General features: G+C 38.1%; 1 protein-coding gene across 1 annotated transcript in view; it reads right to left on the bottom strand.

The window, feature by feature from the left end:
• The window catches only part of COBLL1 (cordon-bleu WH2 repeat protein-like 1), a 32,858-nt gene extending 16,633 nt beyond the window's left edge, over nt 1–16,225 (bottom strand). Inside the window, exons 1-7 of the mRNA XM_010147499.1 lie at nt 16,171–16,225; nt 14,794–14,973; nt 8,673–8,874; nt 7,643–7,871; nt 5,923–5,961; nt 4,941–5,035; nt 4,576–4,815 (exon numbers count right to left, since the gene is read on the bottom strand). Of these exons, the coding sequence (XP_010145801.1) occupies nt 4,576–4,815; nt 4,941–5,035; nt 5,923–5,961; nt 7,643–7,871; nt 8,673–8,874; nt 14,794–14,885 (897 nt within the window). The 5' untranslated portion in view covers nt 14,886–14,973; nt 16,171–16,225. The remainder of the gene's footprint in view (nt 1–4,575; nt 4,816–4,940; nt 5,036–5,922; nt 5,962–7,642; nt 7,872–8,672; nt 8,875–14,793; nt 14,974–16,170) is intronic.
• Nucleotides 16,226–17,016: the final 791 nt, after the last annotated feature.

Raw genomic sequence — 17,016 nt, 5'->3', positions numbered from 1 at the left:
GACAAAGGCTACCTACTGAGGGCTTCATATTTTAAGATATAGCAGTCCAATTTCATTTTAAGTTGTTTTTAAAATACGTTCTGTGTCTCAAAAAGATGGTGGCTGAAATCTGCCTGATGCTCTTAACTGCAATTCGCCTTATGCCGAGGAAACCTTGTATTTCCACATCTATTGGAATAATGTTCAGGATCCCAGCAATAAGGAGGTGTATTTTAGCATTAGACACAGCTGCCTATTTCTGCGGTAATTCTGATCCCTATCACTTGTCTACCTGACAGCATAATAAAATCCAGTAGTGACACTGATTTCTGGCTAGAAGGATCCACACAGCAACTGGATGTGGGGTCTTCTTCGGAGGACTTCTCTGTGCTTCAGTTAACCAGCCCACTTCACAAAGCAGAATATTAAGGAACAGAGGCAGCATAAATACACCTACTGATTTTTGTTTTTGAAAGGATCGTCAGTGAAACAACACTGACAGCAGAATTGTTCACTGTGTCAATATCCATGGAATGAGATGATGATCATTTAGAAAACTACCACTGAACAAATATATATCCTACAGTAAGGAGGATATTAAAGACCAAAAGCTAGAGTATTTGGTTGTACATAATCAAAACTATAAAGACAGTTACTCATGAGAGAAGAGATTTTGGCACAAGATGTCTGTGAGGCAGCGTTTGGCAGCTCCTCTTAAATCTTAATAGAATTCCTGAATGAATGAACTGGGATGGAAAAAACCATCCTCTGAGCTACCCTGGGTATACTCAGTCTTCAAGGTGGGGCAAAACATGTCATGTATAACAGATCCCTTAGATACTTTTACTGCACTTTAAGAAGCAACACTGTCCAAAATGTTCACACAATTCTCCCACCAATCACTTTAATGCCAAAGCAAGCAACTCAAACCTTCTACAGCAAAGCAGGATTCAGGGTATTAAGGAGTAAAACCAAAGCACAAAGTGAGATTTCTTTTAAGAACAGCAGAGGGTATGGACACAGCACTCCACTCCTAATTACAATATTTTCATGCTTGAATAGTTTTTAAACAAGTCAGTTTCTAGATTAAAACATCAAACCACAAAAATCACTTTACCCTGTTACAGTTTCTTATTTACAATTCCCATATAGTTCTTAAAAAAAAAAAAAAAAATCAGCATCTGAATTTATGTAGGAGGGGATGTTACATATAATTTTATTTCCCAAAATGAGGCTTTATTTATTGTTAAATCATTTTCCTCCTTGCTGTTGGACAGTTCTGTTTTCCTCCTCTTTGGTAGCCGCTCTGCGGGCTGTAGCCCCTCCGTTCTGCACAGACACTGCTTCTCTGTTCAAAGGTCTGTACCCTCATCTGCTTCGCACAGGCTCCCTCAGCTGACTCGGCTGGCACAGAGCTCTGCGCATACTCGCTCAGCTAAACAGATGTCACCAGAGTTCCCTCCTGCACAGAAAGAGTATGTGTGTAGGGGGAAAATAGTGTTCTCAGCGTAAGAGCACAAATGCTACTAGAAGATTTTTATAAGCCTTTCTACTGCCCTTTGCATCCAAAGAAACAAATGATTTGCAAAGAGATTTTGAGAAAGTACTAAATGTTCCAGTTAAGGTTCAAGTGTTGAACAGATTTTCTCAGGAATTATTCAACATATGAATATTAAGAGCTTTCAAATCCTAACAAAGGCTGTAATGTGAAAATAGTACTTTAAACAGATGGAAAAAAAATGTTATTAAGACATATCTGACAAAGTTTTGGAATATACATCTGGGTGTTCATGTCATACCAACTGCCAATGATAACCAGCGCTTTATCAGTTACACTTAAATAAAAATCGTATTAGAATCATAAAAGTAATTAACCGTGCTTGTGCAGAAACACTAGTGAACTCTGTCATAACGTCCACATTATGTAGGAGTTCCACTTGTTACACTGTACACCCTTCTTCATCCTGAACAAGCAAAGATGGATATGAAGCTTTTTAGCCTCAAATGTACACAGACAAATTCGGCACCAAATCCCACACCAGGCAGACACTTGTAGAGGCTAGGCTCCCCGAGCTCCAGCCTCTGTAAGCAGTGACAGACATGCTGCCTGGCCCTTATAATTTCAAAAAGCAAAGGAAAGGCAATTAAGCCACAGTAATTTTGCAGCTGGGATGGAAAGCAAAAAAACACACCCACTTGAGTAAGAATGTAGTGGTCACGGAGCATTTCAGCATGCTGGAAACCATACCTCACACCAAGGGTCACTATATACACATCTTCATACCACCACTACCTACCTCTTTTGCCCCATAGATAACTAGGTTTAACAGAGGACACACAGGGAACTGGTGTACCAAAGCACATTGCTAGCAATATGCAGACAAATGTATGTTCAAGGAGTAACAAGGAAAAAAAAATTGTATTTGCTCTTAGGGTGCAATTGAGTGATTAATGCACTCAGTTTCTATCACATGACTTAAGCTTCCTAAATTACTTAAACTTAGCCAAAGTACTACAGAGAAAGTCATATACCTCTGACCTATCAGAAAGAAAAGAACATACAGAATGTATCTGAAAACACTCAGATGGTGTTATTCTGTACAAGCACCCAATTCTACTCTTCTGTCCTATGATTTTTCTTCTTGGTACAGAACACAGTAAGGAGATAAGGTTACGTATTTAGTACACTGAAAGTGGGTGCATGCAGTGTTCACCACCAACTCTGAATCCCATCAGAATCGTATCAAATGATCTTCATGCAAACTTTATCAAGAGCAAACCAGCCGTCCTGAGCAGCGTCTGCTCCCAGGTACCACTGCTTCTATTCAACACCTGCCTGGTGTTCATAGTGCTCTCTGCATCATTGCCCAACTCCTCCTTTGAAGGGCTGACCACCAAGTCTTAACTTCTTAAGCACAGAACTCACCCCTCCCAGGAATCTTAACTAAGCTGTTCCATGAGAGTGGCTAATAAATCTTTTCATTAATACTTTATGGTTTAGTTGCTTCCCACCCTTCCCCCATTTGCCCATCTTCTCCTCCTCCTTTTATAAGGGGTAGATTGGAGATCTGAATTTCTTTAGAAGTTAGGATTGTGTAAGTGAAAGCAAGCTATACTTCTACAGTTGAGAAGTTCTATCCATCATTCAAAACTAAGTATTTGCTCACTTTCAAGTCCCCAGCTCAGTATTACCTGATAAATCACCGTGCAATCAAATCAGACTGAAACAGAAGTCATTTTAAAAAAACACGTCAAAGGTTTTTAAGTTCTAAGCAAGCCACATAAGGTAGCACAAAATAGAAAATATGCACAAAATAGAAAATACATATAAAAATAATTTAATCTGGACTTCTGTCCTTTGTTCATGAGCTATTCAACTTCAGTCAAATCACTTTAGATGAATAAGAAATGTCAGTACAAGGTAATAAATCTAAGTAATTTTGTTGAGTGACAGATCCTAGCCCAGCAGTCATACATTACTGTTAGACATAATAGGATATTCATCACTGAAAGCATGTTGACATTAATAAATTATTTTTTAAAAAATTTGAATTCAATTAAAAGACAAACATGATGAGGTAAAAAAAACCCACATTTTTTTTTTCCCCCCAGAAAAGCTCCTTTTATTAAAATATAGAAAGAAACCTTTGTCTTCTTCAAATGATAAAGCTTTTCAGTAGGACGCAACATCAAATTCAGAACTTCTGTTAAACAGTGCTCTCTTGTGGTTCTGGGCATCAATGAAAGAGTAAATCTCTGTATATAGTCACAGTTTGAAATGTCTTGTCTCCAAGTAACACAAAATTAATATCTCAGACTTGTATTTCATTTAGTGCTGCATTTTATTTTTCTAGCATGCCACTAACCTCATTTATTAAAGACCACCTTTAGATACTGCATTCAGAGCAAAGTATGAAATAAAAAAGTTTATGACAATTTAATCTTGATCTTTAATTGGAATTCACAACTGACAAAATGTGCAATACCAGGTTAATACTTAATGCATCAATTCTCCCAAATTCTGCTAGCATACTTTCTGCACTGCATGGGGTATATAGGTTACTTAGATGTATAGCCCACATCTCTCAGCTTTAATTAAATACATCTCTATTTGATTAAAATAAAACCTTATTTTAACTTACTGGAAGAACAAGAATGTTAAGACTACTTCCCAAGATTTCCACCTTTTCCTAGTAATGTAATGTGAAGAACAAACTATCACATGTGACTAGAGCATGAAAAATTACTGGAAACATCAAACATCAATTACTAGATATGATACAGTGAGACAATGTTCTCACATTTCAATATGTAAACTATTCATCGAAAAGAAACTAAAGGAGCTCACAATAACAACTTATTTAAGAAGTTGGGTTTGCATTTTCAAAACACAGTGGCTACTTTAGATACAAGACATAAACCTTAAAAGGAATACATGTCTAAATTTCTGTAGTTATTTTCAAACTAAAAGTTCTAAAAGCAAGTATTACACTTTCATTTCCCATTTATTTTAAGCCTCAGCAGATACTACCAGGGTTACCAGTATTACTATGTCTAACTTCTTGGTTTAAGAGAAGTGAGGCAAGTGTAACTAACCTGTTCATTCCTATCAAGGCTGTTAGATTTCACAATATCAGATGCTGGTCTGACCTGGGCTTGTGCAAGTTCCTGGGGAGCACTCTGAGAACATGGCATAGGCGGTAAGGGAGCTCTCCGTTTCTTCGGCATTTCAGATGGCAGAGTGTTTGAATCATACTGCTTGCTAACAGTGTTGGATCTCGTGATAAACGTTGGCCTTGGCTTGCTCATCAGTGGAGTTGCTGGTGCACTGGCAGCCTTGGGGAGCAGGGGGAAGAAAAAAAAGCCAAGTTACTTATACTACCTGGAAAACAATCGACAGTAATGATTGCTGAGTATGAATATGTTTCTAGAAGCTTTGCTTATACAAAGTAAGATCTTACTTGTTCTCTTTTCTTCTTGCTTCGTTGGAAAAAGCTGAAAAATCCTTTGTTGTCTTTCTCCTTCAAAACATCCAAGTTTTCAGATTGGTAGGAGTCTAAGACAGAAAACAATTGTTCTAGATGTTATTTACTGCACAGATTATTTCTCCTGCATTCTTACTATTTCACTGTCTGTCATAAGCCTCCTGGAAGGATATATAAAACAGCATAAATCACCTTTTCTTTTTGTTTCCTAAATGCTGCAAAATTAAGAGATTTCCTACCATCCATGTTTTTCCTGTCTTTCTCAGAACTTGGAATACAGGAGTTTCAGATGCTATTAATACCCCCAGCACTTAATCCAGCCCACCCCACTTTTAATATGTTACGGTTCATATCACAAATGCTGTAAAAGGGAAGAAGAGCATCAGCCTCTCCATCTCTCAATTCCCAACAGTTCAAACTCATGGCAAAGTGTGAAGTGCGACAAGTCAGGCACAAGCCTGCACATGGTGGGACATGAAGAAAGATCAGACACCCCTGGCAGGTGCTGCACACATAACGGCGTGGCAGTCGCAGTACAGACAGTCAAGTCCTTTCTGGCATCTTGCAGAGTTTAGCTTCCTTACCTCATCTTATTCATGAAGATGATTTGTAAATCTAAAGGTCATCTCTCAAATTTTTACTAGATTTGACCTTATTCAAGAAATGCTACTGAATGCAAATGCAATAAGCAGCCAAAATCAGCAAGGCCACTATAGGCTCTTGGTACAAGTACCAATATAAACATGACTGTAAATTTAAGCAATCAATCTACGGTAAAACCGTACAAAAATGTTATGTATAACTGGGTATATCCACATCTGTATTATCTTTTTAAATACATATGTATGATAGGACAGAGATAATTACTCATGTCACAGTTAAGCAGACATTATAATAGAGGCAGATGATAATGTCACTTAAGTGCTACAGTTTCACTGCCTATTTCAGTAAATCGTACCTTGCAAAGACGGTAAATTTAAATCAACTGGTGATGTGGCTACAGAAAGACAAAAAGAAAGACAGAAAACGTGAGTCTGAGTCAAGGGTGCAGTTGTAAGTTACAAACACAGAAAGCCAAGCTGAATCTTCATCATTAGGAAAAAGTAACAGGGCACTTTCCTGAAGTAAAAGGATGTGTAACTTTACTACCTAAAGCTATATGCTGTATGATAACTTGAGCCTAAAGACATGCAACACAGACTGGAATCTTCTAAATAAGGAGAGAGGGTCCAACTATCTTTTTAAAGGAAGAGAAAAACTATTATATGGATAAGTTTAAGTTATGGATTGTCAGGCAGTCCAAACTTGGAAAACAAAAGGAATGTATAATTAAAATACAATATGAATAAGATTTGAATTCAAACGCTATTAAGTAAAGGTACACCTCACCATTTATTTCCATAAAGACAGCTGAAAACTCAGAGCTTTGAAGTTGCAAAATTGACATGCTGAACTACTTTGTGTCAAGAGAACTGAAGTATATCTAGATTTCGTAGTGGGACACTGCCTTGCAGAAAGTGTTTAAGCCCCTGTATTCTCTCCCAGGGATTTTTGGCTGTTGATTCAAATGCAGTACACCTCATACTGTGCAAAAAGCAGCTCTGCCAGTTTGCAGATGAAAGCAGTAGCCAGACAACAAACAAGACGATGCACTATGGGCACACGTAGTCCAAGTGACATGTTCAGGCAAGTAAAAACATGTTATTTTCCAGTGAAGAAGAGAAAGATTTAATTTTTGTTTTCTGCATGGGAAAAGGACGTGTTTTCCAAATATGTCATTCTCCTGATGTTCAAGATAACTGGCCTTTGGGAAGTTGTTGAGAGAACTCTTGAAACTGTAACCACCAAACAGTGTTACCGTACTTAGGTAGAAGCAGGGGAAAAGACATAAACAAAAAAACCAACCAATCCCCCCAAGTTTTAGAGAAGAAAGAAAAACAAGCAAATAGAACAGTGGTCAAAACCAAAAGTGAGCCAATATTACTGCATTCTGTATTGAGGTAAAATTTCCTATGAGAAGTGTCTGAAACAGAACCAATCACACCACATACAATTTTTAATCATGAGGCAATAAGCCCTTCACGACAGAGACCGGCCTATAGCTCAAGTTAAAACCAGGCATAGGAATGTCTGTAGAAATACAACAAAGTTAGTTCATAGTGCCTCTGCTGGAGCATAATTAAGAAGTGAATTATTATTCCTTCACAATCTATAAAATTAGCAAACACCACTCAGAAATATACATAAACATCATCAAAAAATTCTAACACTGAAAACCTAAAATATTTTTAAACTATAACTAAATTTCTCTAATGTTTCTGTCCTTTGCAGCTGATCATGATTCTATGCCTTTTCCATGAGCTAAGGGAAAGACGGTGGGTTTGGTCTTTTGCGGGGAGGAAAGGAAGGGGTTGCCTTAAGAGATGATTTGTATTTAAGCCACCTTTGCTGGTATCTAATGCTTTATTAGAAAATAAAACATTTATAATGCACTTCTCAAACATAAGTACAGGTAAACTTGTCCCAGATTCAATTTTGTGGAAGACTAATGAAATACATACTGAATTGCTAGAAATTAATTTCTTCCTAAGTAAAAAAAAACCCAACAAAATCCATACATTAGAGAAGTACTAAGTAATGATCTTTTCTGTAACTGTAGTTTACAAAAGTTATCTTACCTCGACTAATATCCATGGCATATAATTCTCTTAGTCCAAGGTCATTAAGAGATTTCGTTACATCAAGGGGTTCTTGAGACTGATAGTTCTTCAACAACAGAGTGTGAGAAGGATCAAACTCACATTTACTACAGATAATTGGTACGAGTTCTTGAAGGGGTGAATGCGGACTCACTCTTACTACCGTCTTCTGTGTCTTCTTGTAGTTTATCACTACTCTTACTGTTTGCTAAAGAGAAGAAAATTCCAATAAATACCAGCACACTTCTCAAACAAATGGTATTTTTATAACAGCCTCATAGTAATCACGGGAATTTCCCTTAGGGCCAACTTCACCACTGTTACAGATTCAGTAGCACTACATGAGAAACTAAGAACTATTTTGCGATTCCCTTCTGTTCAAGAAGAGGACACAAAGAGTCTGCTCCTCCTTTAGTGTCCGTCATTCGCCTGGTCAGCAGGGTCCGTTCCTGCTGCGAGATGCCCTACTAGGTTACACCAGGGAGCTGGAGAAGGCAGCCAACGAGCCACGAGCACGTGTGTGCACACACAGGACAACAGTAAAAGAGCTCTGCTGGCTCTGTGTCAGTGCTTCAGGCAAATTAAAAAACAGTATTCTATACATCAGAAGGACAAAGGTGGAAGGAAAGATTTAGGCAACACCCAGAAATTGCTTTAGTACTTCTAAAAGCTCCTGCTTTCTTATAGGCATGTAAAAAAAGCCAAGTAATACCAAAGTAGTACAGTATGTATTAAAGGAAAATGAACATACAACCAGAAGGGCATATATATCACAGCATGACAGATGGTACAATTTTCCTCTTTTGGCAAGGATATTTGCTGCAACAAACTGAGATACATTTGGCCTAAGAGAAGGTTATCAAGAACGTGGGCCCAAGCATTTCACAGGGGTGCATGGTCAGAGGACAAGGCACAACAGGAAGACCTGAAACAGGTTGAGCTACCAGCTCAACTTGTTGCATGCAATAGTAATTCTAATTTCTCAATACACTTTAATTTTAATTCTCACCTCTGGTATAACCGGAGCAGGTTTCTTCTTATCCATTTGTTTTGGCTTTACAATCACCTTTTCCACTTCAAGCATTCCCACTGGTGTGTTAGGTTTGAATTTTATCTGGCTATTTTCTGCTGATACCAACTCTATAGTATAACTTGATGGATTTAAATGATACTGTGCACAGAGAAAGATCAGCAAGTCCATCATGGGCTTCCTGTAAAACAAATGGAACTGTCACAACAGATGACAATTAAGCAGGCTATAACAAAAAATGCTGCTCAACATTGAACCCAAGTCACCCTTGCCCTCCCATGACTAAATAATTACTGCCAAGGCACCAACTTGAAATAAGTTCAACATAAAGAAAAACCACCATACCCAAAAAAACCCAAACCAACCCACTAAAAAGAAAATTAAACCAGCTTGCACAATAGTTTGCCAAGTGCTTGAGCAAAGGGGAAATTTTTGCTTGTGTGAAGTGATGCTCTTCCTGAGGTCAGCAGGGAGATGTGGATTAGCCACCTCATTCAACACTTAATGCAAACTGTAGCAGTGGTGATAAACTCTGGGCTATTCATTAAGAACAGTTTCCAAATGAAGTCTAAGGAAGTTACCTTTTAAGGAGGTCTTGCATTATTGATCCCAGAATGAGAGCCAGTTGTTTAATACACACAGAGGGAAAGAAGCTAAATGACAATATAGTACTTGAATGCCATTTCTTGAGAAGCTCTGTATGATTCAACGTCTGTTTCACAGTGAATTATGGCAAACCAAATTTTTCATATGTAGTTACTAGCTGTATGTTCTTATACTCTCAGTGCTCAATGAAGAACATGCAGAACAGCGTATTAAGACAGGCTGAACATTCCCCGTTGCTACTGGAATAGATTGATTAAAGCTATACTTTAAACAGAAGTGTCATAGAAGTTTAACAGACCAAAGGTAAAGAGAGTATCCTAACTTCTCATGTTACAGCAACTGAATAAGGTTTAAGAGTTGGGTAATCACCTGTAAGGACCATTTCATTTTGACACCCTCTGCATCTCTCAGTTACAGCTACAAACAGCAAAATTATCACCTGCCCAGTCTCAAAGATATTATGACAGTAGTACACAAGTCCATGAAGCAACCAAATGCTGTGTTGAAAAGAACACTGAATTGTCTTGGAGAAAATTAAAGTAGGGTTTGACTGTTATGGCTTTATCAGAAATCTTAAATGCTAGATGTAATCTCATAACAGATGCAAGTATTCTGGCAAGAAAGCCAAATGTGAAAATAGATAGCTTCTGCAAAGTGCCAAACTACACAGAATTCTAGATAATATGAAGACTGTGATTACATTTATTAAGTAGGAAGATAAAACTGACCTTTCCTATAATATGGTTTTGAAAAAAGAATTAAGAATGACTCGATGTTAGAAATTACTGTGAATGCTGTCATTCCCCCCGCTCCCCACCTTTAATTAACTCTATGCTTTCACTTGGTCTTACAGAAGTGTTCCTTAAGCAAACTGTCTTCTGATTTCTAGAAGCAGGGCTGGACTCTCCAGTGCACATGCTGCACTTCCAGAAGACAGAAACAGCTGGAAAGCTGACAGATACAGTTATTGCATAACTCCCTCCTGAAGGAAGTTCCTGACTGCTTAAGTGGCAGAGAATATTTGCCTCAGGAGACATAGGCAGGAGAAACAATAAAACCAAAATACATATAAAAATGATGCTCCAAGATGTCAAAAAGCAGCTATCAGATGGTCTGAAGAGACACAGAAGAATGTAATATACTTCCGTGCCTTCATCTAGGTGATATATTTCAGCCTGAGAAGTACCACAGGAAATGCACTGAGCACTGCAGAAAAATAACTACTCCTCCCTTTTTACATACCAGAGAGTTTACTGCAATTCTTCTCTTGCATGTATCACAACCTGCTCTGATTAGAAGAAAGAAGAAGGAACTACTCTATTTCTTCTACTTGTAACCCATAATAGAACAAGTACATCCATCTCACCCTCAGAAGAAGAGTTGCAAATGCAAATCATGTCATTCCCCCATCTCCGTGGTGGCAGGGCAGGGGAGGAGGGAGCCAGAGGAGACAGCAGACACTACTTCCGTAGTGACATTGCTGGTTATCAGCCTATCCAATAAGTTACCCATTACTCTTTCTGGTGCATTTTTGTACACTGACTAGCTTTAAGAGCTGCCCTTCCTCCGGCCTGCAGCTATTGGAGAATCGCAAGAACACTGAAGATGACCAGGAGGAGAATTCACAAGCAGAGCACAGAAAGCCACCCTATGGAAATGCACCAGTGACGGGAGCAAGCCCTCACGTTAGCCAGAGTCACAAGAAGTGACAGAATGGTGAGAAACATAGCTGCTCACAAACAACAGAGAGGTACATGCAAATTAATACATGAAAACAATCAATTCAGCGCAAATTTGCTTTCCAATCGTACTTCTAGAAATGACCTGCTTGACTCAAGGATGCTAGACTTCAAGTCATCCCCTCCACTGGAGACCAAGACACCTTCAACAACTCCTTCAGAGTTCCTACAGTGATACAAAAACCAATCTTTTTTTTGTAATCACATCCTCCAAAACCTGTAAAACTATTTTTGCTAAAGCCTTCAAGGACTGCAAATAGAGGAATACAAATATCACAGGAAATGTAACAGCTTCCGTAAATAATACTTAGTCAAACTCCAAGAAGTGGCCATTAGCAGCCTTAGAGTACATCACCTGCTTGTCCTCCTTCATCTAATTTCATTAAAATCTTTATTTGCATCTTCTTTAACATTAGTACCTTACTTAGCTTTCTCAGAATCTCTGATCATAAATTTATTTATGTGTTCCTGCACCCCTTCATCCCTCATCTGTTTTCCTCTGGTTATTTCTATCTGATTAAATAACAATGCAAAGTGTCTAATAGCAGCCTCCTGTTAAATCACATGACTGATAATTAAACAGTAACCTTCACCTAGAACCACGTTATTTTTGTAACCAACAGTGAAAGGTGTCACTTCAAATACTGGATCAAGAGTCTAAAGGAAAAATGCAACTCTACACTCCTCTCCAAAAACAAGGACTAGAACTTTGCTGCTTTAAATAAAAACAGAAAAAGTTGAGATTCTTACACAGACTAACTTCAGGAACAAGGTCTCCCCATGATGAGAGTGAACCAAAAAAAAAACCACCAAACAACCCACTCTGTCAGCAACCACCAAAAGTATTTCTACATAGGGATGGAACAGAGGGGAAAAAAAAAAGTTTGACTTTCTATAGATGTCTGATTACTCAAGGCTATGACTTCATGGCCTTTCTTGCAAACACTTTACAAATCCTATTCTCTAAAGAGAAAAAGACGTTTGTTTTCATGGAGAACAACAAAAAAACACCAAACTCCCCAGAATTTTTTACTAACAAATGTAAATACAATAGGTTTTGAAAAGTAGGGCAATATCACAAAGCTTGTTATTCATGAGCTAGCTATATAGAGTAAATCAACAGTTTATTAATACCCTAATGACCGAAAACACTCCAGAAGGGATCAAATGGAAACTCACAAAGGACTCTCAGAAAACAAATTCTGCAAAGCTAAGGTCTCTGAAAGGCATCTGAAACTGAAGCTGTAAACATTCTACCCTGCAAAACTGTGTAACATTCCATTTCCAAATAAAATACATGTCACCAGCATATTGGCCCTGGAAATCTCTATGTTAATTTACTGATCCATACAACTGAAACTAGTTACTCAATTTCAAGAAAAATTTCTCAAAGTCTGTATTTCTTCCTTGTGGGAAAACAGAAAATGAGCTTAAAATAATCAGACTGCTAAATAAAATAGTTCTTCAAGGTGGGGTGGGTTGGGGTTTCTTTTTTTTCTTCTTCTTTGGCTGCAGAAAATTCTTCAGTCCTGTGCTGTAATTAGAACCAATGGAGAAGATTCAGAAACTTCACCCTGAAAAAAGACCCTGATTAAAAAAAAAACCCAAAGCTTTACTCATTCCTTCCTCTGAATAGTGCACCTTTACCTCCCAGCAGTCCTTGCTCTTACCATGTTTTGGGGGGCTGGTTGTTTGTTTTTTGGTGTTTTGTTTGGTTGGTTGGTTTTGTGGGTTTTGGGTGTTGGGGTTTTTTGTGGGGGTTTTTTTGTTTGGTTGGTTGGTTTTTTGTGTGGGTTTTTTTTTTTTAACTGCTCTAAATAACCTCTTGCTTAGTTCCACATAGCCCTTGCTACCTACTATGCCAAAGAAGGGAGCAAACCAATCCTACTTCATCTGAGAACAGTAGAGATCTTTCTTCTAGTGGCCTATGGCATTTGAGCACATGGCTGTACCAACTCACAGTGCTGCTTTTTCTCGTAGGAGATTTTAAAAGGTGCCCTCTCCTCAAGAGCTTGGAAGCTGCTCATCTCCGATTATGAACAGGAAAGAGACAAATCAGCAATTTATATGTTTAGGTCATTTCGAGAGGAAATTTGCCTATTTGTCCATAAAATAAGAATATGAAGACAGAGCAAGCTAGAAGAAAAGACAGTTTGAAGTATGTTTCACAGCGTCCATCTCCCTTCATTCTGAGTGAGCCTTGCAGTGCTACTACAGGTTCTTACAAAACAGCCACTTATGAGATCCATCACATACAGTATATTGACTGAAAAAAAAAAAAAACAAACCAAAAAAAACCAAAACAGTAAGGATGAAATAATAAAACTGATTGGGAAACATGTACACTTCCCAATAAGCCTGTAAGCCTTGTCTTGAACATCGAGTCATTACACACAATGTAATTTGACCGAGCGAAGATACAGGCAACATTCCTTTCTGGCACTTTGTCCCGAGCAAAACAAGATACAAGGCACACGGTACTTTTTCCATGTGCAAGTACGGACAAAGGGAGTGAAAAGAAGACAGAGAAGTGCCCAAGATGGAGTCTCACCTTTAAGAAATTGTAAAAACAGAGGAAGGCACCATATTTACAGACAGCAGTATTCCTGTAGTAAACATGCTAGCAAGAACACCATAAGGCTTCACGGTAGTCACCAGTTACTCCAGAAAATTTCTTCTGAGAAATAAATATAACCTTAGATTTAAGTTATCCTGAAAATCATATGGAGGCTGGGAGTGGTGAGCAGAGTGGAAATCCACAACAGTTCATCCATTGCAACCCTGGTGAACAAGCTGGAATTTGATGTCTAAGCAACGACCTCCTGGACTCTAGCAAATGACAAAGCGTGCAGACTCACACCACAGAAGTCTTTCTCATTAAGAAGTGAAGTAGGTGTAACTGCACATTTATATTACCTGGTTCAAATAAAGAAATAAATTAATCTGTCTGCTGGCTTCCAGTAGCAAAGAGACTGGAAAAACACTAACACAAGTACAATATACAAATGGGTTATTTCAGGTTAGGAAAGCAACAACCTGACATCCTAATTGCTCTGATCCTGACAAGGCCTTGCATAGGAGCCTCCTTAGTGGACATGCTATAATTAATATAACATTTTAAGTCCCAGAATTTATTATTTCAACTTGCCAGTCAATGTCCAGACCTTTCTGAACTAAAGGTGACTTCAGAGTTGCACACACAATCTGTACTACCAATAGCAGACTGAAACATGTATTTCAAATTAAAATCAGTTTAAGCAAAATATATTTCATTTAAAAAAAAAAAAAAGAAAGTTTTCCAAAGCTGTAGCTAGAAACTATTTCTTCGAAGCATTACAGATTTTGTCTGAAGTGATGACACCTTTTTTTAGGACTGCTTGTGTTATACAGGTAGTAGTGCTGAACGCATGACTTGGTATCCAGACAGGATGCAGGAACTCATCTTTAAGTGTAACAAGGAAAACTTTTTGGGGAAAAAAACAGTGACTCTTTCAGTGTTTTTCTAGAGATTTGCAGTGACTAGAACGAACAACGCTACAGCTATACACCCTGATAGGTGCCATACGGAATTTCTGATTCTCAAAACCAGTCTTCACAGAACGCAGGTAAACGTATAATGCTTGTGTTTCCACACCTATCCAAAGATGTTAAGCTTACACAACTCATGTATTTTACTGAGTGATTAAAACCTGGATGAAGGTTGAAGTAAACTAGAGCAAGAAAATGGAACAAAAATGTCATTCTGTGTAACTTACCTCCCGTTAACCGTAGTGTACTTGAGCACATCTCCTGGCAGGACCACTGATAGCTCAATGTCTTTATCGATTACATTCTCTTTCTGTTCCATGATGAGGTTGGCTGATTCTGTGTCATCAAATGGAGAAACAGCAGTGGCTTTTGTTTCAGATGGAGGGGGCGGTGCTTTAGATTTTCTTCTGACAAAAAAGGATAAAAATTAAGAGTCAAGTATATATTTATATATATGATTCCATACTGGCAAACTAACAAGTTTCAGAACAGGAATGAACCAGACTTAATTCTTGTCATTCTGTGTAAGGGATATGTGCATGGAAAGGATGAGACCATTTTAAACCTACAATCAGTGGTGACAGAAGGTACAACAGGCTAAGGCACCCATCATATATGGGAAAAAAAAAAAAAAGCATCCAATAAAAATCATGCCTGAAACAAAAAAAAGCTTTTTAATGTGAATTTTTAAAACAGAACGAATTACTTTTTTCCCCTCCCTCAGGTTACGCAAAGTACCCTATTTGTGCATTCTCAAAACAGATTTACCGGATTAGTATAAACAGGAATACTGTACTACGCAGTACGAAGCCCAACTGCACGGACAATATGTTTAATATAGGATAGACAGGCAAAGCAATAATCATATTTTTCCTCTCAAAATTTTTCTTTTGATTATCAAAATCAAACAAATCCTAGCAGCTCTAGTAATAAAACAGCAGTATAACCAATGCTACTGTGTTGTATTTCTTGACATTTGTCACAGCACACTTTTTCCCCTCACCTATGCTGATTTCCTATTTTAGTTTTCTTGCTATCCTTTCCCATCTTTGTGACGAGCCAGTGTACTCGAATGCAGAAAGTGATCACTAAATAAGTTTCAATTATTTCACTAAAAAAAAATTATATAAACCGAAAAGTCCCTACATCTCAATATATTAAATTATGAGGGTGTGACTCTCATATCCACCAACACTGAGTCCATATGCAACCCTTTTTATTCAAGTAACATTCCACAATTCATCGATATTTGACAAAGAAAACTTATTAAGAATTTCACCATTAGGGGAAAAAAAAAACCCACACTAAAAAAAACACACACTGTGGAGATGCATTCCCTCATGAGAATTTCTTCTAAACATTCTTTTAAAAAGCTTGAATGGAGCCACATTCCCAATGTTTAAATACATTTAAAACATAATACACAAAGGTTCCAAAATATACTTGCAATTTAGGTTCTGGAACTGTACTAAAGTTGTTTACTTTAAACATAACCAAACAAAGTAACTTCTACAACTGTTCTACAGAATTAAAACGGAAGATCTATCATACAGCAATTAGAAACACACATCTTTCTTGGGAAAACGAAGTTTAAAGTCACTCACAATGAAGAGCAAACAAGGTCCAGAGCAGCATTGCAAAAGCCGACTGTGTAATGAGACTTCACATGACCCATCCGTTGCTGAAAGTGCTTAGAGTTTTGAACTTCAGAACTCCGTGCTGAATAATTAACTATTCACAGCCTCTCGGAGCTAATCGGGAGCACTCACAGACCTCCAAGCGCACTTGAACGAGTCGCCGCCACCCAAATTTACACCTCCTCTCTGTAAATGTTTTAAATGAGTTCTGGTGCGCTCCCCGTGCAATTGAAGTTGTGTGGTGTTAGCTGCAAATTTAACTTTGCTCTCGACAGCAACTTGCCTGCATTGTTTCTGGGTCACGTGAACTTTGCAAAACGTATAAATCAAACTTCATTCCTCCCCCACTTTCCCCCCCCCATGATTTTTGGCTTTCATATAACTACCAAAAAGGAATTATTAACCAATATTTTACACTATTTAAAAAAAAAAAAAAAAAACAAAACAAAAAAACCCAGAGAGCTAGAGCTGATAAAATACGTGTCAAAACAGCTAGACAGATACCGTATATTTATACAGAAACAAACACACACACGTGGGGTCAGGCAGTCCAACCAGGTCGGCTGACTCTCCACTTACACCACTGCAGAGCTCTGTTCCCTACCCATCCCTAGCACATCCTCACATTCCTTGTGATTAGGCTCACCTTTCCTGCACCACACAAAGGATGAAAACAACCTCCAGGCATACCTTCTCAGAAGTTATGCTGAGTTTTTGGTAACCTCTTATTAAACATCAGGGCTCCCAAAACTTTCATTTTCTGTTTCCAGATGCCATACCTCTTTTTGCTTCATTTTTCACCAATTCTCTCAT

The sequence above is a fragment of the Eurypyga helias genome, unplaced genomic scaffold (assembly GCF_000690775.1).
Source record: "Eurypyga helias isolate BGI_N326 unplaced genomic scaffold, ASM69077v1 scaffold2072, whole genome shotgun sequence".
Lineage (NCBI taxonomy): Eukaryota > Metazoa > Chordata > Aves > Eurypygiformes > Eurypygidae > Eurypyga > Eurypyga helias.
Note: the sequence above shows the minus strand (reverse complement) of the source record. Positions and strands in the feature narration are given on the sequence as shown.